Source organism: Ostrea edulis, chromosome 6, assembly GCF_947568905.1.
Source record: "Ostrea edulis chromosome 6, xbOstEdul1.1, whole genome shotgun sequence".
Lineage (NCBI taxonomy): Eukaryota > Metazoa > Mollusca > Bivalvia > Ostreida > Ostreidae > Ostrea > Ostrea edulis.
Window position 1 is genome coordinate 19,682,668 of NC_079169.1, and position 25,710 is coordinate 19,708,377.

The 25,710-nt window shown below is 35.0% G+C and overlaps 1 protein-coding gene across 1 annotated transcript; it reads left to right on the forward strand.

Annotated features, from left to right (window-relative positions):
- The first annotated feature begins 17,764 nt into the window (after window positions 1-17,764).
- Window positions 17,765-25,402, forward strand: LOC125647042 (mucin-22-like). The gene has a single exon (XM_056141817.1). It carries the CDS (start codon window positions 17,765-17,767, stop codon window positions 25,400-25,402), a length of 7,638 nt encoding a protein of 2,545 aa, XP_055997792.1.
- Window positions 25,403-25,710: the final 308 nt, after the last annotated feature.

The following is a 25,710-nucleotide window of genomic DNA, read 5'->3' on the forward strand; positions in this document are numbered from 1 at the left end:
AAATATGTGTTTTAAATGAGAAAGTCTCACCAAATCGTTTACTTTATATCGGTATTTAATTGATCTCTGTTTTTTAGTGGCATGTAGTTGGGTTTTTTTTCCCCTTTTCTGACTTAACATTTTTCAGGTACAAGTAAGCCCAAACATCGGCTTCATTATCCTTATTAACATCCCTAGGGGGTAGATCATTTAAGCTTCTGTGTGGCGTAGAATTGTAATTTTGCACAATATCTGTCAAAATATCTACATATCTATGAGTTCTATTCTTTTGAAAATAACGATAAAGTCTAGCGCGAATCGTACGAATAACTCTTTCCGCTATAGACGCTTTTGAATTTTGATTTGCAAAGATGAGTCGAACTCCAATACTTTTAAGATAATTCTGCAGCAGTCTATTTTTAAATTCCCCGCCACGATCGCTTCTAAGTATTTGACACTTGATACCAGATTCAAATACTTGTTTCAATGCATTCGTCACATCTTTGGCTGACTTTTGCCTCAATGCCACAATTCTTAAATATTTCGAAAGTGTGTCTATTAATATCGACACAAATCTGACACCATCATTTTCCTTTGACAGATTCTGAACATCCATGAGGTCCATACTCCACTGAACATTTAGACCGCTGACACGAATATTTGGAATTTTCTGGGGTCGACGAACTTGCCTCTGCAATGTATATGCGTCTTGCTTTTTAAGCCATTTTGAAATGAAATATTTGTTGAATTTAAAGTTCGTATTTGATTTTAATGTCTGGTATAGTTTTCCTACTGTAGTATATGCTGCGGAATTACCAATGTTGTAATAGTAATTTTCCAAAAATTCAGTCTTCTCCTTTTCACTCATGTTTCAGTGTTCGGATGACATGGCAGTCTTCTCCATTGATGTGTATAGTTTACTTTTCCAAAAATCAGTGTAACAATATGTTTTCATAATTTTCCACAAAGATTGTATCTCTATGCGATCACAGTTGTGGTCTCGTAGCATACTGCGAAATATTTCTCGAATGTTTAGTTTCATATAGACAAGCTCAAAGTTCATTATTAATTTCATGTGCATTGAATCCATTAATCACGAATGTTCCGATTGAGATGGATGTCCTGTTTCACAACCATTACATCTGTCTTTGACCATTTCATAAATTGTGTCCCACAATCTTTCAATGGATAGAGATATTAACAAATCGAGATATCTGTGTTGAACTTCCATCGCACAAAACGTGCTTAATTATGTGAGTTTTAATGATTAACCTGTATTATATATTCATAATGCTTGGGTGTGGTTTATATTCTCGCGTCATAACTTGTAGACGTGCTATTCATATTTTATTACATGAATATATTTAAGTCAAACTTGATTAAGTTGCAAGAAATAAGCCAACAATGGATAATTGTTTTATTATAATGTATTCATGAACTCAAATTTCATACAACTAGAAACACCTTTAGAAATCGTGTCATGTTTTTCTTAAACAGAAATATTCATCAATGAAGAATCTATATGATCAATAGATCTCTTAAGATATTGCCATTGCATTTTGTTGATTGGAATACCGTTTGTGGTGCCTTCGTCCTGCTTAAAGCGGCGAATATCTAAAGTTATGTTTCCTTCTGAGTGACATATCCGCACATAGACCTCATCTCCAAGTGGATATCTGTCCACATATGAACATGTTGGGGCTGATGTTAAGTTTTCTCCCCTCCATTGAATACAGTCATGCGCTGTCATGATGTTTCCATTTTTGTTTTCTTCCAATAAAAATGTGTTGACGCTCAGAAGTATCAAAGATAAAGTTAGAATAAAATACATCGAAATGGATATCCGTTTTCCATTCCAAAATCGTTTTTTACATTCATCCTCACAACCAGCCTCAACTAAATTACTAACGGCTGAAACAGCGTCCATTCTTTTACCAAACTGAAAGGTAGTAGTTCCCCATGATGCAAGTTTAAGCAAATAGGAAAATGTATCAAAATGTGTGCTTATATATATCTTGATTATAATAATAAAGGAATTCTGTAGTCATCGATGTGGAAATGATAAAGTACTAGAACTGTCCAAATGTAATTAAGATTGTATATTCATAAATCGAGGGTAAAATTAAAACCTTACATTAGTCGAATATAAATTGTTTGCTTAAACACACAATACCTTTTACATAATTACATGAGCCTTTTACCTCATTTGCATAGTTGATAGAAATAGCCTTCTGAGCCTTTTACCTCATTTACATTATTGGTAGAATTATATAGCAAATGGGGGAGTGGCTTCAAGTGTTTTTAGTCTGAGCCTTTTATCTCATTTACATAATTGGTAGAATTATATAGCAAATGGGGGAGTGGCGTCAAGTGTTTTAAAATCAGCATTATTCTACTACTCCGAGTATACATGTATATATTTCATGAAATTCTCGCAAATTGTACATTAATACACGCAATAGTCATACATTTCGTATGTACATTGTGTGTACCATTACATATACAGATACAAGACACAACGCATGTTTCTAAACTTTTTTTCAGCAAAATTAATTCTTTTTATGCCTAAAACTACTTTAAATGTGTTTTAAATGAAATATTTTGCGTAGTTTTTTAGTTTGAAAGCGATGAAATTCAAATCTTGCGATATGCATATTTTCTTTCGCTAGTTTGCGCGCCATTATGTGTGACGTCATATGCGCCCTCAGGTTTGAAAACATCTATTAGCCATTTCATAAACAGATTAGATTTAATCGACAAAAAACCAATTATCACGTTAACAGATTGTACATGATAATGTACTAAGATGTTTTGTGCCGTGCTCGGGTGTACTAGTTGTCGGTAGAAAGGATTTAGACTGAGTATTTTCGAAGAAAGGTACGAGAAAAAAGACGTGGATAATTTTTTTGTTGGAGCAAGAACTTTACCTTAAAAAACACACCAAGTCACCTTTTCAAAAACCGCTTGGACAGAGACCCAGATAAACTGCGAGAAAATGGATATATCGAATCTATAAGCACTGGTAGGTCTATAGCATACATTCTATTTTGCTCTTCAAATTCAATACACACTCGAATCAACTGACCTTCACCTTGTAACAACATATATCGACGACACAATGTAACCTCTACCAATTGGTAGATTTACAAAACAAAACAAAATTAAAGATACAAAATAATTGAACTTTTAATTATACAAATAATAGAATATTGTATTCCCTAACTTTAAATTGAATTATAAAATTATTTCCGTATTGAACTCGTAGCATCTTGAGTGCGTCAGTATAACGCCGTGCTCCCACTTTGTATATTCCTAAAGACATGCAGATCACAATTCAAAAATAGTAATGAGATTGCTTTATCAAAATAAAATAATGTGATTACCACTTTGAATTTGATTATTTTTATTGATTTGGATGTGTGTTGTCTTTTTCTTTCTTTCCGAAATGCACTCGTGATAATAGCTTGGCATAGGGCCTAGTTGTCAACAAATTAACGTATCATAATTTGTCTAATTCAAAAATAAATAATGAGTGCACTGTTTATTTTAGAAAAACAGCGCCAATTACAGATGTATATAGGAATAACATCACCAAACAGTTTGTAGACAGCGACCCATATAAACATTATTTACTCACAATATTGCCGATTTCATACAGACTTTACTCGCTATATTTGGGTATTTACATCGTTATATGTGTGCACTGGTGGCGAAAACATATAAAACTCGGAAAATTTGTCAACATCAATTTAAATGTTGCCCATGGTAAATAAATTAGGCCCCTAAAAGTTGAGTTTTTAATAATATCTCGCAGTACTTTCACAATCCGAAGGGCGCATGTGACGTCACTATCACGTGACTACCTACCTAATTAACTAGAGTTTTTGAAATCGGGGCTTAGATTTAAGTCTGTATTGTGGTTAATTATCGCAAAATTTCGGCGAACGAACTATTAGAATTAATTACTATAAGCATAAAGAAGACGAAATGTATGTAATGTTGTATACTTTCAAAACATGAGATGTGTCTTTTTATGCATGGGTATAATATATACAATGCATGTGAAAAGGAAAACACTATAGTCTACATGTGTAGTGACATCCAGAATTTACAGGTGTTCATGTATGGCTTCAAACTTTACGAACTCGATCGTTTGGGATACCTGTAATTAACAAACACCCTGGAAAGGAGTCAAGATAGATGCAGTAAACAAACAATACGGACAGTATACCCTGTGTCAACACCTCAACACTCCTAACAGTATTAAATATTCTTACTTACATCTTGTGTCATTCATTTGTCGCAGCTACATCGACCCGAGGAAATAATCCTAGAATTTATGCGCATGCAAGTACAAAACTTACTATTTTTATTATTAATGTGACCATAGATTGCAGTTATATCGAGCAATATTTGTATAATGTTTAAAGGCTAATGCAGAAACGTACAAGATAAACAATTACATCTTTGCATTAAAGACAAATGTTACAAAGGTTTCAAATTTGGCAAGAGTAGTAAATATCAGTTTATTGACATTGTCTTTCATAAATATAGGCGTAAAAATAGCTATATCAATTTGACATTCTGACACGCACATACGGTACAATATCCATTATGCAGCATCGTTTGTTTTTATTTTTCAAAGTGGGGGGGGGGGGACTTGTTTAAAACTCGTGTCAAGCAATGCAAAATAATTATAATAATTTGTGCTTTTGCCCGAACTTGTAAATGCTAAATCGTCAACATAGGGGAAGAGGTTTTCATTACCTAAAACTGCCTTATTTTTTGTACTTGGGTTAAATTCATAACAACAAACTCTTATATTCGTCTCTCATTTAGAATTTTTTTTAACAGAAGCTCAAATGAACCTTTCGGCATTCACAGTGGATAACCTGACATTTTGTATTTCAAAATTAAATTTTCTGATATAGTAAGAAAGTTTCCTTCCACTCTTACGCACACGTTCAATTTTCATTTTCGCCTTGCTATCAAGATTGGTCCTTTCACTTTGGTGTTCCGAATGACAATGAAAAGACTGAACGATGAACGAACGGTGAGCGCATGCGGAACGCTTTGTGAACGGTGAGCGCACGCTGAACGCAAAACTGTGAACGGAGAGCGCACGGTGAACGAACGGTGAACGCACGGTGAGCGAACGGAAAATGGTAAAAGTAGAACGTTTCAGGGATTGTAAGCCTTCTCCTTTAAGGTACAAGGTAAAGTCCACATAATTATACACACAAGAAATTACAATATAGGTATGAAGTAAAAGGATAATAAGTCATTCCAAATATAATGATTATATATAAGTATTATGATTTCATGATATTAATAATAGGCTAAGAAAATAGAAATGTGGGGTGGTTAATGGGATCTAAATGACATACAAAAGAGAAAAAAATGAAATCAAATAAAAATAGTGGAAGAAAAACGAATAAGTACAACAGGAGAAAAAAAAGATTGAAAGTACCGACTCAAACATGATAAGAATAGACATACATAACAAATACACAAATACACATGTATTAAATGCATTTTTAAAATCTTTTGCTTTCTATAATATATTTCTGAACACATTCAAAAACCTTTATGTTATCTTTGACCCCAAGAGTCTCATCACCACACAGCAATACCTTTAATGATATGGGAACTTGTAGTTGCATTGCATTTATTGACTCTAAAAGAGCAATTCTTTGTACTGAGTATTGAACACATTCAAAGAAAAAATGATAAGCATTTTCAGCAGGGTGACCACACAAATCACAAGTAGCATCATTTCGTAGAAATTGACTATGTAAGTCAAAATTTAGATTACTAGCATTATTCCTCAATTGGCAATGCCAGATGTTTGCATTGCGTTTATCATGATTAAACAGTTTATTTGGTTTATTTTTATAGCAGTTTTAAATGATGTTAACGTAGGAAGGTTTCTAATATGGGCAGGTAGGTCATTCCATAGTTTAATTGTTGAAGGTACAAAGCTATTCATATATGATGAGGTCCTAACTTGAGGAAGAATAAATTTAAGATTATCATAGTTTCTCAATTGATATAATTTTTGTTAATTTTTTTTTCATGTATTTTTAAGGGGATATGAGTGCTACGCTTTTGAAGTCACTGCGCAACTCGAACTAACGTACTTACATTGTAGGTCATGATTGTCGTGACATACATGTACATTGATTATGACTTTGACTAAAGTCATATTTTCGATATACAAAACCATAAATCGTAACAGTTGGGGCCTTATTTTCATTGAATAATTTTGTATGAATGCCGTTATGACGTGTTTTTAGCAAATATAAGGTAACTATATAAGCGTGTGATTTTTGACGCCATGTTTACGTTGTTTACGTTAACAACAGACAGAGTTTGACAGATGTCACGGTATCGCATGTTATTATATATTTCTAGACCTGTGTATTCTTTTCAAAATAGACTCAAAATAGAAATGAAAGACGGAGTCGCAACACGTCGAACAGAATCTCTGCACAATTTTAAAAGTACATATAGCCAAATTGAACGACAATAAACTTGGATTGAAGAGGGAGAAAAAAATACTTATTTCTTTTAAAATTTGGAAAAGAGACGTCAAATGTGAAAAAATCTTTGGAAAAGGTACAGTTTTTGACGAAGATGAAATATTATATTCTACGTGCAATTTTTATGAAAAATTGTATGCATCAAAACATGAAAATAAAGTGAATGAATATTTAAGTAATATACAATTAGAATATAGTCTAAATGATGAAGAAAAAGAATGAATTAGACACCTTTCCCTCACTATCAGAATATACGGAAACAGTATTCAATATGAAAAGAAGAAAAAATAAATCACTCGGATCTGATGGATTACCCTGTGAATTCTATCAAACTTTCTGGGAAAACATAAAAAAAATCTATTATTAAACTTTTCAAGAGACCTTTCAAACAAATACAATGTCATATACATAAAGACAATCATTAATTACTCTCATCTCTAAAAAAGGAGACCCCCAGAGTCTTAACAATTATAGGCCTATTAGTTTTACAAATAATGATTATAAAATAATAGCTTTCATTTTAGCTAATAGACTACAAAAAGTGTTGGATAAAGCAATACATGTTAATCAATCAGCTTATATAAAAAATAAAAATAAAAGAAATATAGCTCTGAATGCAAGGTTAATTATTGATATTTTTAGCTCACCTGAGCCGAAGGCTCAAGTGAGCTTTTCTGATCAAAATTTGTCCGTTCTCTGTCGTCGTCGTTGTAAACTTTTCACATTTTCATCTTCTTTCCAAGAACCACTGGGCCAATTATAACCAAACTTGGCCAACAGCATCTTTGTATAAGGGGCTTTCACGTTTGTTCAAATGAAGGGCCATGTCCCCTTCAACGGGGAGATAATCACAAAAATACAAAAATAGGTTGGGGTCATTTAAAAATATTCTTCTAAGGAACCACTGGGCCAGAGGAACTGCAATTTTCATGAAAGCTACCTGACATAGTGCAAATCAAAGTTTGTTCAAATCATGGCCACCGGCGGTAGGTTGGGGCCACAATAGGAGATCAAAGTTTTACATTGAAATATATAGGGAAAATCTTTAAAAATCTTCTCAAGAACCAATGAGCCAGAAGAACTGAGATTTACATGAAAGCTTCCTGGCATAGTGCAGATTGAAGTTTGTTCAAATCATGGTACCCTGGGGTAGATTAGGGCCACAATAGGGGATAAAGTTTTACATAGCAATATATAGGGAAAATCTTTAAGAATCTGTTTCTCACGAACCTATGAGCCAGAAGAGCTGAAATTTATATGACAGCTTTGTGACATAGTGCAGATTCAAGTTTATCAAATCATGGCTCCCGGAGTAGATTGGGGCCACAATAGGGGATCAAAGTTTTGCATAGAACTATATAGTGTAAATTTTTAAAAATACTCTTCTCAAGAGCCAATGAGACAGAAGAGCTGAGATTTACATGAAAGCTTCCTGAGATAGTGCAGATTAAAGTTTGTTCATATCATGGCCCACGGGGGTAGATTGGGACCACAATAGGGGATCAAAGTTTTACATAGAAATATAATGGGAAAATCTTTAAAAATCAGCTTCCCAAGAACCAATGAGTCAGAAGAGCTGATATTTACATGAAAGCTTCCTGACATAGTGCAGATTTAAGTTTGTTCAAATCATGGCCCCCAGGTGTAGACTGGGGTCACAATAGGGGATCAAAGTTTTACATAGAAATATATAGGGAAAATCTTTAAAAATCAGCTTCCCAAGAACCAATGAGTGAGAAGAGCTGATATTTATATGAAAGCTTCCTGATATAGTGCAGATTTAAGTTTGTTCAAATCATGGCCCCCAGGTGTAGATTGGGGCCATAATAGGGGATCAAAGTTTTACATAGAAATATATAGGGAAAATCTTCTTCTCAAGAACCAATGATCGAGAAGAACCGATATTTACATGAAAACATCCTGGCATAGTTCAGATTCAAGTTTGTTCAAATCATTGCCACCGGGGTTGGATTAGGGCCACAATAGGGGGATCAAAGTTTTACATAGAAATATACATGGAAAATCTTTAATAATCTTCTTCGCAAGAGCCAGAAGAGCTGAGGTTTACATGAAAGCTTCCTGACATAGTGCAGATTCAAGTCTGTTCAAATCATGGGGTCACAATAGGGGATCAAGGTTTTACATAGAAATATCTAGGGAAAATATTTACAAATCATCTTCTCAAGAACCAATGAGCTAAAAGAGCTAAGATTTGCATGAAAGCTTCCTGACATCGTGCAGATTCAAGTTTGTTCAAATCATGGCCCCCGGGGGTAGTTTGGGGTCACAATAGGGGATCAAATTTTTACATGGGAAATTTTGAATAAATAGAAGAAACCTTTAAAACTTATCCTCTCAAGAACCAATGGGCCAGAGGAGCTAAAATTTACATTGAAGCTTCCTGACATAGTGCAGATTCAAGTTTGTAAAAATCATGGCCTCCAGGGGTAAGTTGGGGTCACAATACGGACTAAGGTTTTAGATTCAAATATATATGGGAAGTCTTCAGATATGGGCCAAGGTAACTCAGGTGAGCGATGTGGCCCTTGGGCCTCTTGTGTGATATTGTGAAGAAAATTATATAGAATCAATAATGTTATTTCTTGATTTCCAAAAACCTTTCGACTCTGTTGACGAAAGTTCTTAACAAATATAACTTTGGCGAAACCTTTCTCAAATGGGTCAACATACTATACAATAAACCTATATTTAGGATAAAAAATAATAGGTGGATGTCCAAAACATGCAATATACAAAGAAGTATAAGACAAGGATGTCACATCTCTGCAATATTATTTCTTTTTGTTATAGAAATATTAGCGGTAGCTACTAGTTATTGGATTTCAAAAAAACATGAATGACTAATAATATTAAGATTATACAACATGCAGATGATTGTACTCTTCATCTTAAAGATGAAACCTCTTTAGAACATTCCTTAAAAGTTATAACAAAATCCAGCAATGTTCCGGATATATATTTGAATATGTCGAAAACAGAATGCATCTGAACGGGTCCTCAAATATCATTACAAACAAATTAGAAATGTTAATGTAAACAATGATAGCATAAAAACTCTTGTAATTTATATAGGACACAAAAAAGAAATGTGTTATAATTAACAATTGGACAAAAATTGTAGATGACTTAGAAAAACTGTTCCAATCATGTAAAAAAGAAAACTAACCATCTTTGGTAAAGTATGTGTCATCAAGAGCCTAGCAATATCAAAGATTATATATGTTGGATCAATTCCGAGTTTCCCAAATGAAGAAGTTAAGAAATTTCAAAGTCTGTTATATAACTTTCTATGGACCACAAGAGATAGAATTAAAAGAAATACAGAGATGGGAAGTGTCCTAAAGAGACATAGGAATTGTTAATGCATCTTTGAAATTAAAATCCGTAAAAGTATCTTGGATAAACAGGATTTCAAGCGAGAGAAGCTCTCTATTCTTTTTTGCAGATAGTTTGTGCAATAAAATTTAAAGAGATTTTGATTTTGAATATCTATGCAAAACAAATATTACCAAATCAAATGATTATCAAATAATGGAACATTTTCCTCTATTCTACAAGGAAATGCTTGTATTTTTAACGAATGTAAAAGAAATAATTTTGTCTGAATCATTATCAAAGGAACCGATATGGTGTAATAAAAACATTTATGTACAAAAACAAGCCAAGATTTTCTCATAATTCGCTAAAGAGTGGTTTTAAATATTTGAATGATATTGTAAATGAAAATGGCATAAAACCTATGGAATGGTTTGATAACAAACTTATATGTAAAAAAAAAAACTGGATTTGTGAATATATGATTATAAAAACATTTATAATGTAAAACTTATACTGTACCAATTTTGATGCACCAGATGCGCTTTTCGATAAATAATGTCTCTTCAGTGATGCTCAACCGAAACCTTTGAAATCCGAAATAACTATGAAGTTTTAGAGCTAAATATACCCAAAAACAGCGTGCCAAAAAAAAAAATCCAACCCTTCAAAAGTTATGAATTTTCAAATATACGATACGAAAACATTTTTCATGGGAATACATGCACATCATACGATTTATTATGTAAAGTACATGTTAAAGTGTGTGATATAAATTCAAAGTCGATTTGCGAAATTCTTTGTCATGAAAAATGTATACCTCCAATACACCAAACATATTACGGAAACACTTTTGAAATACCAAACTCGGTTTGGAAATCTATTTATGAACAAAAAATTATTATCCATTAGGGACAGAAATATATCACATTTTAATTATAAATTGTTAAATAACCTATTATGTAACAGAGAGTTGCAGAAGAAATGGAAAATAGTAGAAAATGATTTTTGTGTCTTTTGCCGAGATGTTAAAGAAAAAAATGAACATCTTCTCTTAAAATGTTTCTTATATAATGGGCATTGTTAAACAAGTTTCAAAATTTGATATATTATGGAAAACAATTGTGATAGGATTTTTCTATGAAAACAATCAAAAGACACTTTTTTGAATAGCATAATATCTCTTATTGCCTGTAAAATATACAAGTATAAAATGTACTGTAGATTAGATAACAAAGACGAAAAACCTCAAAATATACGTAATCACATAAAAAGTAAATTAAAATTTTTATACAGAAGTGTACAAAAATATTCAGGACAAAAATATGCTAAGGTTGTGAAAGCTATTAAAGGCAAATTGTAATTTATACACCTCGGATGGCGCCGATATGATACTGTGTTTCATATCTTGTGGCCTTATTTGTTCGCCATCTTTTTGCTCCGGGTTTGTTTTGATGAATTTGTATTTGTCATCTTATAGCGTAGCATTATTTAAGTTAATTTGTCTTCTTTGGGGGAAATCAGACTTTGAGTAATTTAGCTTTGCAGGTACTTTGATGTAGAATGTATTATCTGATTTCCCCTAAAATCTTGTGTTGAAGATTTCTTTCGTCATTTGGTATTGTAATAAATGAAAAATTTTCAATCTCAATCATTCTTTTGTTTAGATTTTTTATGACAGCAAAAACGAGCTACGGTGGGCAGAGTTTTTGGGTAATAGAAGCTGATAAACAATAAAAGTATTTCAAGATATCGCTTATCACGTTTGATTTCGAGCTCTATACTGTCGATTACACATGGAACAGCCACTCGGTTCCCGCTGGATAAAAGTATAAATATTCATAACTGCATAAAGGAACAGATACATAATAGCAAGTAATCAATAATAATAGATTGGATGAAATCATTGGTAAAGACTTGAATGAGTGAGGTATGGCTATTTTTGTAAAGATTGATAATTTTGCATAAATCTAAATATTGACATGTTTGGAAATAATAAATTGTGTTAACTAATAACATACAAATGCATTTTGCTTCTTAAAATCAATACGTTTTCACAAATTCTAATCTCTATTATCCTTTGCGTAATGGACATATGTGGAAAGATCCACGAGAAGTGTATAATAAAAACTCAACATAAAAACGAAGAAATGAACCACAGCCTATATTTGAATGATTTCATGATATTTTCTTCACAATCAAATACTTCCACACAATAATATCCAGTCAATGTTTATCTATTAACGAAAACACATTAGAATGATTACAGTGTCATAGAAAGGTCACCCCATGATAAATAGGTCATTGCCAATTTATAGGTATTTAAGAATTGGTTCATCGTGGTAATTATTGTCAAATGCATGTATAATTTTGTCAGCTTAATCAACTTTTAGAAACTAATATTTGCTAATGAAACCCAAACTACTAATAACATCGAATCACCTTTTTAGGTCACCTGGGTAAACTCAGATGACCTATTGCAATTGGTTTTCGTCCGTCGTGCGTTAACAATTGAACATTTTTTACTTCTTAATAACTACCAGTCCAATTCTTTTCAAATTTAGTATGAAGCATCATTGGGACAAGGGGGACAAAAATTGTAAATTTCAGGATTCCTGCACCCCTGGGCCCTAGGTGTGGGGCAAAAACTGCCCCAAAATGACAAATTTTCAAAAATCTTCTTCTCAAGAACCACACACATGTAAGAAAAACTAAATGCATAGTGATGTAGAGCAGGAAGGCCTCTACCAAAATTGTAAATTTCATGATCCCCGGGGTAGAGGTTCTGACCCCAGGGCGGGACAAATCTTGTTATATAGTGTTTATGTGTAAAACACTTAAATTACATCTTCTTTAATGCTATTGATACTAAATTGAAAGTAAATAGATACGGGTAATCCTTTACCAAAATTGTAAATTTGATTATTCCAGGGGTAGGGGTTTTGGTATCAGGGTTGGGCCAAATTGGTCAGTTATTTAGTGTGTGAATAATAGACATTTTTAACGTCTTGATAACTATCATTCCAATTCTTTTCAAATTTGGTATGAAACATCTTTGGAACAAGGGGAACATAAATTGTAAATTTCAGGATTCCTGCACCCCTGGGACCTTAGGGGCAGGGCAAAAACTGCCCCAAAATGACAAATTTTCAAAACTCTTCTTTTCAAGAACCACACACATGTAAGAAAAACTAAATGCATAGTGATGTAGAGAAGGAAAGCCTCTACCAAAATTGTAAATTTCATGATCCCCGGGGTAGGGGTTCTGACCCCAGGGTGGGACCAAACTTGGTATATAGTGTTTATGTATAAAACACTTAAATAACATTTTCTTTAGTTCTATTGATACTAAATTTAAAGTAAATAGATATTCAGAAAGAACAGATAGTCCTGTACCAAAATTGTAAATTTGATTATCCCATGGATAGGGGTTTTGGTATCAGGGTTGGGCCAAAATGGTCAGTTATTTAGTGTGTGAACAATAGACATTTTTAACTTCTTCTTGATAAGTATCATTCCAATTCTTTTCAAATTTGGTATGAAAAGTTGCTGCTCTGGGGCCTTAGGGGCAGGGCAAAAACTGCCCCAAAATGATCAATTTTCAAAAATCATCTTCTCAAGAACCACACACATGTAAGAAAAACTAAATGCATAGTGATGTAGAGCAGGAAGACCTACCAAAATTGTAAATGTCATGATCCCCGGGGTAGAGTTTATGACCCCAGGGCAGGGCCTAACTTGTTATATAGTGTGTATGTGTAAAACACTTAAATAACATTTTTTTAGTGCTTTTGATACTAAATGGATAGAGCAAGTAGTCTTTTACCAAAATTGTAAATTTAATTTCCCCCAGAGTAAGGGTTTTGACACCAGGGTGGGGTCAAACTTAGTATATAGTATTTATGTGTAAGTTTGCTGATACTGTATAAAATCTACATGCATACTTAGGAATAGCAGAAAAGGATGTACAAAAAATGGTGAATTTCATAACCCGGGGTTATGACTTTAAGATGATTCCAAATTAGTCATATCTTTTGATGTTTTAATGTTAATAAACCTATTATTTAAAGCCTTTCATCAGTGTATGCACTTTTGAGGGCAGTGAAGTTTTAAGAACACAATTTGCTTTATACTGTTGCTGAACATTAGAATTTAGCTTAGATATTTAGAACAGGAATTTTTTTCTAGATTTCATAGCCCATGGAAGTAGTGATACTTTTTCACTAGTATTCAGGTGACCGATAAGGCCTGTGGGCCTCTTGTTTACCTGTAGGGAAGTTTCCCTATAGTCAAGGTTTAGAATGACATTTCAAGTGACATGATATGAACACTTCAGTAACCCAAAAAGTGCGTAAAGAGGTATTTCAACATTGACAGTTTTAGGTTTGGAATCCCCTTTGTTAACTTTATTGGTACACGTACATCGTAGTTACTAACCACCTTAAGTGGAAACTAGGAAATCTTATTCTCTTAAAACATAAGGAAACGAATATCTTCAACTATAGTTTACTTTCATACACACGTGACATGAAAAGAAAATAATTGTCAAATGAAAAAGGAGAGCGGTGGATACTTCGAGGATTTCAATCAATACTGCACTACTTTTAAAGAACTTTGTTGCAGGTACATTTCCACCCATTCGCGTAAGATCCACCCTTATCAATAAAAACATGGAACTTCTCACATTGTGTACTTTGGTATTCAATAATAGTTCAGTCATTGTGACATTATAATGTAAAATTAATCAAGGAGGTTCAAAGAACGATATTTTGACATTAGATAACAATGTAATTAACTATCACTGTAACAGGGATATTGCAATTACCGGGTTTATTCCTTTTTATTACATACTTTGTAAATGCAGAGTTTTTTCATTCATTCATACTGTATTTCCTTCCAAAGGAGACTATAAACTTGATCCATTTACATTGATATGATTACAAATGCATACAAACAATATGTAATAAAGTTCACTAGTGTTACCAGTAGTGAAAAGTGAGGAAAAACATATTACATGATATAACCACAGCTGGAATGGAAAGGATACCCCGAGTTGTATATAACAGCGATTGAATTCATGCGATTGCTGCTGACTGTCTTAATATAAGATTGAATGTATATTGTTTAACGTCCATCTCGGGGAATCTTTCACTCACATGGGAACGTCACCAATGCCGGTGAAGGACTGCAAAATTTAGGCCTATACTCGTCGCTTATAGCAATTGAGCAGGGAAGGGTCGACACCATACTTGGATGTAGATAATTTGCTGAGGTTTGGTGGCCGATTGAACCACCTTAGATATAGTCTGTGCAGTGGATCTACCAATTTAATCATCATTTCAAAAGGGTTTGTCCCAATGCTCATTACTTTTAAGCATTTTCACGAAAGGGGGCCAGGAATTTACTGCATGGGGACGTACGTTGAAGTGTTTTTTGAACATATGAATAAAGAAGGTCACATTATGTTAAAATTGACATATGAGATGTGTGTCTTAAACTAAGAGGAAAACTGTCGGAACAGAAAATGTCCGATATACCTAAGGAACGTTTGCTACAGCAAATGACGTGGATATTTTTGGTACTTGGAATACAAAATCGGACATCTCAAAGTAAACGCTAGGCAATTATTTTTACCCGTATAACGATTCGTGCGCTACACATTCAATGGACTTAACAAATGACCAGCCCCAGCTTCATAAACACTTTGAGACGTGTGACGGCAATAAGGGCACCAATTATAATCCACAGATCGAACATTGACACTATGTTCATAGGTGCTAAATATTAGACTAGCTCCAATGCTATAATTATAGAAAATTTGTGAAAATATTTTCATTTTTGACGTTAAACAATAAAAATCTAACTTACTTAATGTTGACTTCCAAAATTTCTAACTTCTGAATGCAAGAATAAATGTATAAACAAAGACTCGAGTCTTCTTATGTTTACAAACAAACCAGTGAAATGTTTATTTTGTAATATAAAGCATCTTAATTTTACATAATCACAAATTTAACTTTTAGATGACACATTTAACTTGAGAATACTCGAAGTGTGATAGCTATTAATAAACTTAGATCGATATCCATTTCTTTTCAAAACTTCGTCAACAATAACATACCACAATCTCTGTTTATAAAACAAATAATAAACTCTCTAAAATGAGCGTTTGTGATAATATATAACCTTGATGGGTTTTTTTTTTTTTGTAAAACATTTTATACATATGACATGGTAGATTTTGATAATTAAAAGCGAGAAACAAAATGGGAGGGGGGGTGTCATCAATCAGTCCCTTTAACAACTCAGGATCGGTCCATTACAAGAAGTTTTGAAAGACATGGTATTGGAACAGAAATCGAAAGCTTTTACACAAAGGGTTAATAAATCTTCATATCTCCCGAACATTCATGCAATAAATTGTTTATTATACCGAAACAAAGCAAGACTACAAAAGTACGCTTGAAATTGGAGTCCGCTCATCTACATTGTATGTAGCTGGGATCGTCCTAACGGTAACACCGCGCCGTCAACGTATTACGGTAGAAGGTACAAACAACGAAATACAGTGATATGATAACCAGTTTTTGTATTTCCATTCTCCTTGAGTGCTGATTTACTTGCTTGTTTTTGTATCAACAAAAACAAAAACCATGCGATTCAACTGTGTATCAGAGACCCGCATATTTTGTGTCTTACGAACTATGAAAGTAGAATGACTCAGACTTATTGTGACGTCACAATACACTTCATCTACCTTGACGTTAAATTTATGGAAAATGCACGAGGCTGCCCAAGGGGTAAATATGATAGGGAAATATGATGTCTGAGAGGGAGATATGAAGTTTTGTCCTCCCTGGCACGTGACCGTCTAGACCAACCAGATTACGCGTTGCATGGCATTCTCATACTGAGGTATAATAATAGCATTTATTTATCTAGGATAACTCAAATTAGCATGCAGCTAGTTTTCACTTTGGTCCACCTTTAAAACATTAATAAATTCTAAATTGTTTAGTTTGAATCAGACAAATTCGGAAGACGTAGAAATGTTCCTATTGATAACTAGAAAGTGAAAAACGTTTGAATGTGAAACAAATCCTGGGGAATATAGGTGGCTTTTCAATATTGCTTGCTTTTACAGATGCAACTATAAATTGTACCTCCACTAATCATGAAGTGGTTAAACATAAAGTTGACAACTTACAAAGCAATAGCTGTTTTATTATAGATACTAAGTGGACACAAGTGACTCAATTTGATCATAAATCTTTAGCAGGCAGGAGGAAGTTTAAACCTTAGGTTTTTCATTTCACATATTGCATTCAAGTTCTCCTACCATGAGACGTGTAATAAACGTTTACGTACGCAATAAATAAATAGAAGGAAAATAAATCTTAACACTTCTGGTGTATTACGTGCCAAGCCTGTATATATAACCATTTAGAAGCAAAATCTTGCAACAAAGGTATCATAGAAATAAATCAAGGTAGGATATCAACCTGATGCGTAACTAAGATTTTATTTTATTTTGCAATGAATTATCGTATACATTCCAATTTCTTATAATTCATTTCATTATTTCAGGAGTATATCAAAATTCTTCTAAATGTAAATCTATTCAGACTTATTACATTCTATAAAATATTTCATCAATTGAAAAAAAAAAGTGACTGATATAATAGTAATAATGCATTTAAAGTAATACACAGGTTATATTTCAGAGATTTTAATTGGTAAATTCAATGCATTAACAGATGCGGGAGGCATTTCCATCAATCTCCCTCATGTATGCCGTTTATTTATTTCATTCATGTATCCTTTTGATGCATGTGAGAGATTCAAATGGACAGTTTGTGTTGAGTGCAAATACAGCAAACCAATCCAATGTCAAGATATCAATCGGAATGGAAACCACTGATGCGGTTAATGTCACGTCTGAGTCGAAAACAACAACCGTTGATGAATCAACAAGAACACAAAGTGGCACAACAAGTAGTCCTGACAAAGAAGCAACGACCATATCTTCTTCAGAAGTATCAATCACCCGTAGTGAAAACACTTCATCAGCGGCAACACAAACATCAACGGAACACAAAAGTACAGAAATCGGCTCAAGTAATGCTGATCAAACAATATATACTCCAACTAAAGATGATATGGCTATTACTGAATTTACAACAGTAACGACTTCTTATGAACCTGTATCGATTACCTATAGTGTTGAGTCTGTGACAACTACGAATAGTAGTCCCCAAAATACTCCTGACGAATCAACAACACCTGCTATGTCTACTGAATCAGTCACGATTAGTACCGAAACTATTACTACGTCAATAGCTGAACATCCAACCACGCTCCATGACGAATCTACATCAGACACATTGGATAGCTCAATAACTACTCCGGTAGAAACAATAACAAAATCTGAAACGACAACAAGCTCAGAAGCCAGAACGAGTTATCTTGACGAAACAACAACTGTGGGATCTACTAACACAATCTTGAGCTCTACATTTGATAAATCAACAGCATCTTCCGAACATACTTCAAACATAGGAATTAGTACATCTTCTCCAGACGCAATGGCAACTTATACTTCTGTCGAAACAACTACGGAAAGTACTGAAACTGCACCGACCTCAACTACGTCTGAATCAGTAAAACCAACTAATGATGAAACAAGCACACACAGTAGTACAAGTAGTCCTGACAAAGAAGCAACTTCCCTAACTTCCTCGGAAGCGACCAACATTCATACTGCAAACAAAACGTCATTAACTTCATCTGTAGCAACACAAATATCTACTGAACACAGAACTACAAAGATCAATTCAAGTAATGCTGACGAACCATCAACAACAACAGGTATTATCACTGAACATAGGACGGCTACTGCAGATGGTTCAACAGTAACCCTATTGTATGATAACGATACTGTTACTACAACCTCTACCACTGAATATATCATAACTACGGATAGTAGAACCCAAAATACTGCTGACGAAACAACAGCTACTACTTCTACTGAATCAACCATCAATGATACCGATAGTTCCACAACTACCGTTACAGCTACAGAACTAACCACATCCCATGTAGAATCAAATAATACAATGGATAGTTCAATAATTACTCCTATTAAGACAACAACATCTGAAACGACAAACTCAGAAAGTACCTTAAGTTATCTTGACGAAACAATAAGGACTACTCACACAGGCGTGAGCAATACCATTGAGAAATCTACAGCATCTTACGAAAGTAGTTCAATCTTGGTAGGTGCTACAGCTTCCACAGACGAAATAGCAACTTTAACTTCTATTGAAGCCGCTACGGAAAGTATTGAAACTGAACCGAACTCAACTACGTCTGAGTCAGTAAAACCAACCAATGATGAAACAGCAAGCACACACAGTAGTACAACAGGTAGACCTGACAAAGAAGCAACAACCATATCTTCCCCAGAAGTATCAATCACCCGTAGTGAAAACGTAACGTCTATCACTTCATCACTGGCAACACAAACATCAACGGAACACAAAAGTACAGAAATCGGCTCAAGTAATGCTGATCATACAACATACAATCCAACTAAAGATGAGATGGCTACTACTGAATTTACAACAGTAACGACTTCTTATGAACCCGTATCGATTACCTATAGTGTTGAGTCTGTGACAACTACGAATAGTAGTCCCCAAAATACTCCTGACGAATCAACAACACTTGCTATGTCTACTGAATCAGTCACGATTAGTACCGAAACTATTACTACGTCAATAGCTGAACATCCGACCACGCTCCATGACGAATCTACATCAGACACATTGAATAGCTCAATAACTACTCCGGTAGAAACAATAACAAAATCTGAAACGACAACAAGCTCAGAAGCCAGAACGAGCTATCTTGACGAAACAACAACTGTGGGATCTACTAACACAATCTTGAGCTCTACATTTGATAAATCAACAGCATCTTCCGAACATACTTCAAGCATAGGAATTAGTACATCTTCTCCAGATGCAATGGCAACTTATACTTCTATCGAAACAACTACGGAAAGTACTGAAACTGCACCGACCTCAACTACGTCTGAATCAATAAAACCAACGAATGATGAAACAAGCACACACAGTAGTACAAGTAGTCCTGATAAAGAAGCAACTTCCCTAACTTCTTCGGAAGCGACCAGCATTCATACTGCAAACAAAACGTCTATAACTTCATCTGTAGCAACACAAATATCTACTGAACAGAGAACTACAAAGATCAATTCAAGTAATGCTGACGAAACATCAACAACAACAGGTATTATCACTGAACATGGGACGGCTACTGCAGATGGTTCAACAGTAACCCCATTGTATGATAACGATACTGTTACTACAACCTCTACCACTGAATATATCATAACTACGGATAGTAGAACCCAAACTACTGCTGACGAAACAACAGCTACTACTTCTACTGAATCAACCATCAGTGATACCGATAGTTCCACAACTACCGTTACAGCTACAGAACCAACCACATCCCATGTAGAATCAAATAATACAATGGATAGTTCAATAATTACTCCTATCAAGACAACAACATCTGATACGACAAACTCAGAAAGTACCTTAAGTTATCTTGACGAAACAACAACAATAAGGACTACTCACACAGGCGTGAGCAATACCATTGAGAAATCTACAGCATCTTCCGAAAGTAGTTCAATCCCTGAAAGTACTACTGCTTCCTTAAACGAAATAGCAACTTTAACTTCTATTGAAGCCGCTACGGAAAGTATTGAAACTGAACCGAACTCAACTACGTCTGAGTCAGTAAAACCAACCAATGATGAAACAGCAAGCACACACAGTAGTACAACAGGTAGACCTGACAAAGAAGCAACAACCATATCTTCCCCAGAAGTATCAATCACCCGTAGTGAAAACGTAACGTCTATCACTTCATCACTGGCAACACAAACATCAACGGAACACAAAAGTACAGAAATCGGCTCAAGTAATGCTGATCATACAACATACAATCCAACTAAAGATGAGATGGCTACTACTGAATTTACAACAGTAACGACTTCTTATGAACCCGTATCGATTACCTATAGTGTTGAGTCTGTGACAACTACGAATAGTAGTCCCCAAAATACTCCTGACGAATCAACAACACTTGCTATGTCTACTGAATCAGTCACGATTAGTACCGAAACTATTACTACGTCAATAGCTGAACATCCGACCACGCTCCATGACGAATCTACATCAGACACATTGAATAGCTCAATAACTACTCCGGTAGAAACAATAACAAAATCTGAAACGACAACAAGCTCAGAAGCCAGAACGAGCTATCTTGACGAAACAACAACTGTGGGATCTACTAACACAATCTTGAGCTCTACATTTGATAAATCAACAGCATCTTCCGAACATACTTCAAGCATAGGAATTAGTACATCTTCTCCAGATGCAATGGCAACTTATACTTCTATCGAAACAACTACGGAAAGTACTGAAACTGCACCGACCTCAACTACGTCTGAATCAATAAAACCAACGAATGATGAAACAAGCACACACAGTAGTACAAGTAGTCCTGATAAAGAAGCAACTTCCCTAACTTCTTCGGAAGCGACCAGCATTCATACTGCAAACAAAACGTCTATAACTTCATCTGTAGCAACACAAATATCTACTGAACAGAGAACTACAAAGATCAATTCAAGTAATGCTGACGAAACATCAACAACAACAGGTATTATCACTGAACATGGGACGGCTACTGCAGATGGTTCAACAGTAACCCCATTGTATGATAACGATACTGTTACTACAACCTCTACCACTGAATATATCATAACTACGGATAGTAGAACCCAAACTACTGCTGACGAAACAACAGCTACTACTTCTACTGAATCAACCATCAGTGATACCGATAGTTCCACAACTACCGTTACAGCTACAGAACCAACCACATCCCATGTAGAATCAAATAATACAATGGATAGTTCAATAATTACTCCTATCAAGACAACAACATCTGATACGACAAACTCAGAAAGTACCTTAAGTTATCTTGACGAAACAACAACAATAAGGACTACTCACACAGGCGTGAGCAATACCATTGAGAAATCTACAGCATCTTCCGAAAGTAGTTCAATCCCTGAAAGTACTACTGCTTCCTTAAACGAAATAGCAACTTTAACTTCTATTGAAGCCGCTACGGAAAGTATTGAAACTGAACCGAACTCAACTACGTCTGAATCAGTAAAACCAACCAATGATGAAACAGCAAGCACACACAGTGGCACAACAAGTAGTCCTGACAAAGAAGTAACAACCATATCTTCCCCAGAAGTATCAATCACCCGTAGTGAAAACGTAACGTCTATCACTTCATCACTGGCAACACAAACATCAACGGAACACAAAAGTACAGAAATCGGCTCAAGTAATGCTGATCAAACAACATATACTCCAACTAAAGATGAGATGGCTATTACTGAATTTACAACAGTAACGACTTCTAATGAACCCGTATCGATTACCTATAGTGTTGAGTCTGTGACAACTACGAATAGTAGTCCCCAAAATACTCCTGACGAATCAACAACACCTGCTATGTCTACTGAATCAATCACGATTAGTACCGAAAATATTACTACGTCAATAGCTGAACATCCAACAACGCTCCATGACGAATCTACATCAGACACATTGGATAGCTCAATAACTATTCCTGTAGAAACAATAACAAAATCTGAAACGACAACCAGCTCAGAAGCTAGAACGAGTTATCTTGACGAAACAACAACTGTGGGATCTACTAACACAATCTTGAGCTCTACATTTGATAAATCAACAGCATCTTCCGAACATTCAAGCATAGGAATTAGTACATCTTCTCCAGACGCAATCGCAACTTATACTTCTATCGAAACAACTACGGAAAGTACTGAAACTGCACCGACCTCAACTACGTCTGAATCAATAAAACCAACGAATGATGAAACAAGCACACACAGTAGTACAAGTAGTCCTGACAAAGAAGCAACTTCCCTAACTTCTTCGGAAGCGACCAGCATTCATACTGCAAACAAAACGTCTATAACTTCATCTGTAGCAACACAAATATCTACTGAACACAGAACTACAGAGATCTATTCAAGTAATGCTGATGAAACATCAACAACAACAGGTATTATCACTGAACATGGGACGGTTACTGCAGATGGTTCAACAGTAACCCCATTGTATGATAACGATACTGTCACTACAACTTCTACCACTGAATATATCATAACTACGGATAGTAGAACCCAAACTACTACTGACGAAACAACAGCTACTACTTCTACTGAATCAACCATCAATGATACCGATAGTTCCACAACTACCGTTACAGCTACAGAACCAACCACATCCCATGTAGAATCAAATAATACAATGGATAGTTCAATAATTACTCCTATCAAGACAACAACATCTGATACGACAAACTCAGAAAGTACCTTAAGTTATCTTGACGAAACAACAACAATAAGGACTACTCACACAGGCGTGAGCAATACCATTGAGAAATCTACAGCATCTTCCGAAAGTAGTTCAATCCCTGAAAGTACTACTGCTTCCTTAAACGAAATAGCAACTTTAACTTCTATTGAAGCCGCTACGGAAAGTATTGAAACTGAACCGAACTCAACTACGTCTGAATCAGTAAAACCAACCAATGATGAAACAGCAAGCACACACAGTGGCACAACAAGTAGTCCTGACAAAGAAGTAACAACCATATCTTCCCCAGAAGTATCAATCACCCGTAGTGAAAACGTAACGTCTATCACTTCATCACTGGCAACACAAACATCAACGGAACACAAAAGTACAGAAATCGGCTCAAGTAATGCTGATCAAACAACATATACTCCAACTAAAGATGAGATGGCTACTACTGAATTTACAACAGTAACGACTTCTTATGAACCCGTATCGATTACCTATAGTGTTGAGTCTGTAACAACTACGAATAGTAGTCCCCAAAATACTCCTGACGAATCAACAACACCTGCTATGTCTACTGAATCAATCACGGTTAGTACCGAAAATATTACTACGACAATAGCTGAACATCCGACCACGCCCCAAGAAAAATCTACATCAGACACATTGGATAGCTCAATAACTACTCCTGTAGAAACAATAACAAATTCTGAAGCGACAACAAGTTCAGAAGGTACAACGGGTTATCTTGACGAAACAAGAACTATAGGATCTACAACATCGATTGCCTCATCCTTGGTTACACAACTATCTACTGAATACAGAAGCACGGAAATAAGTATCGTCGACAAAACAAAAACAACCGGTATTGATAGTATATCTACTGAACCTGGAGTGCCTACTACTGAGGGTACATCATATGCTTCACATGCACCGGTAAATACTACTTATACTGTTGAATCTATAGCAACCACGGAAGGTAATCTACAACATACTCCTGATGCATCAACAGGACCTGCTACTTCTACTCCATCAACTGCAGATATTACTGAAATCTTGATAACAAACACAGATAATGAATCAATTACAACAACGGAAAGTAGCACGCAAAATACTTCTTACGAAATGACTAAACCCGCTACTTCTATTCAGTTAACCACAAATATTACTGAAGCTACGCCAACTATGACTATATCTCAGCTAGGAAATGGAACTGTCGACACAACGATAAAAACAGATAGCATGGAAAGCACAAATGATGCTGCAACGGAGACTATTTCTACAGAAACTTCTATTACCAGTTCAAAACCTTTAGTGACATTAGTTACATCGGAATCAATATCAACCAAAGATTCAACACAAGCGGTACCAAGTACACAAATAACATATCATCAAACTATGACGACCGATACTGCTACAGAGTCGACGAGGATGATTACATCTGAGACAATAAAAAGCACTGCTCAACAAAGCAGTGATGAAACTATCACTACATCTGGATCAGCATTTATAACAGCTGATAATATATCAATTAGTACAGGAAGTAGCACTCATAATACAGCTGACAAAACAACAAGTTCTCAAACTGAAGCTGTAACGAGTAACATCAGCATTGTAAGTTTGATAACAACGATTTCACCTGAAGTAATAACAACCACGACGGCTACTGAAGAAGGAAAGAGTACAGAGATGATACTTTCTACTGATGTAACAGCAACCACATCGGGATCTGTGATGACCACGGCTGCATCTATCCCAGTAATCACAACCACACCACAGGTATCCACCACAGGGAATATTGGATCAACAGCAAACACTGATATTTCAGAGTTAACAACGGCTCCATCCACACATGCCCCCAACACCTCTGTCAATGTTGTTATGGAATTTGGGTCTAGTGTTGGGGATTCATCATTATATGGCGATGATGTAACAAGTAAAGGACAACGTTTAGAAACACAGATTTTCATTGGAGATGGATCAGATGGTGGATTCACGCAAGTATACGTGAGTATATTTTCATTTTAAATTAAACAATGCAAGATATTTAGAATGATAAATATGCTGTCTATTATGTATTTGGAAAGACCGTATATGGTTTTCAGCCTAATAAGATCAGTACCTTAATTTCTGAAAATTTTAGATTGGGACAAACGGCATTGTAGGACTGGGTGAAAAATACAACAGCATTTCTATTAGCGAAATGAATTCAGAAGATATTTCCACACGTCAGATCATATGCCCGTTTTGGACGGATTTGATCTCCTACAACAATCCCGGTAGCGGTGTTGTTTTTTACCAAGTTTATTCAAGGTATGCTTCCCATTTGCCAAATT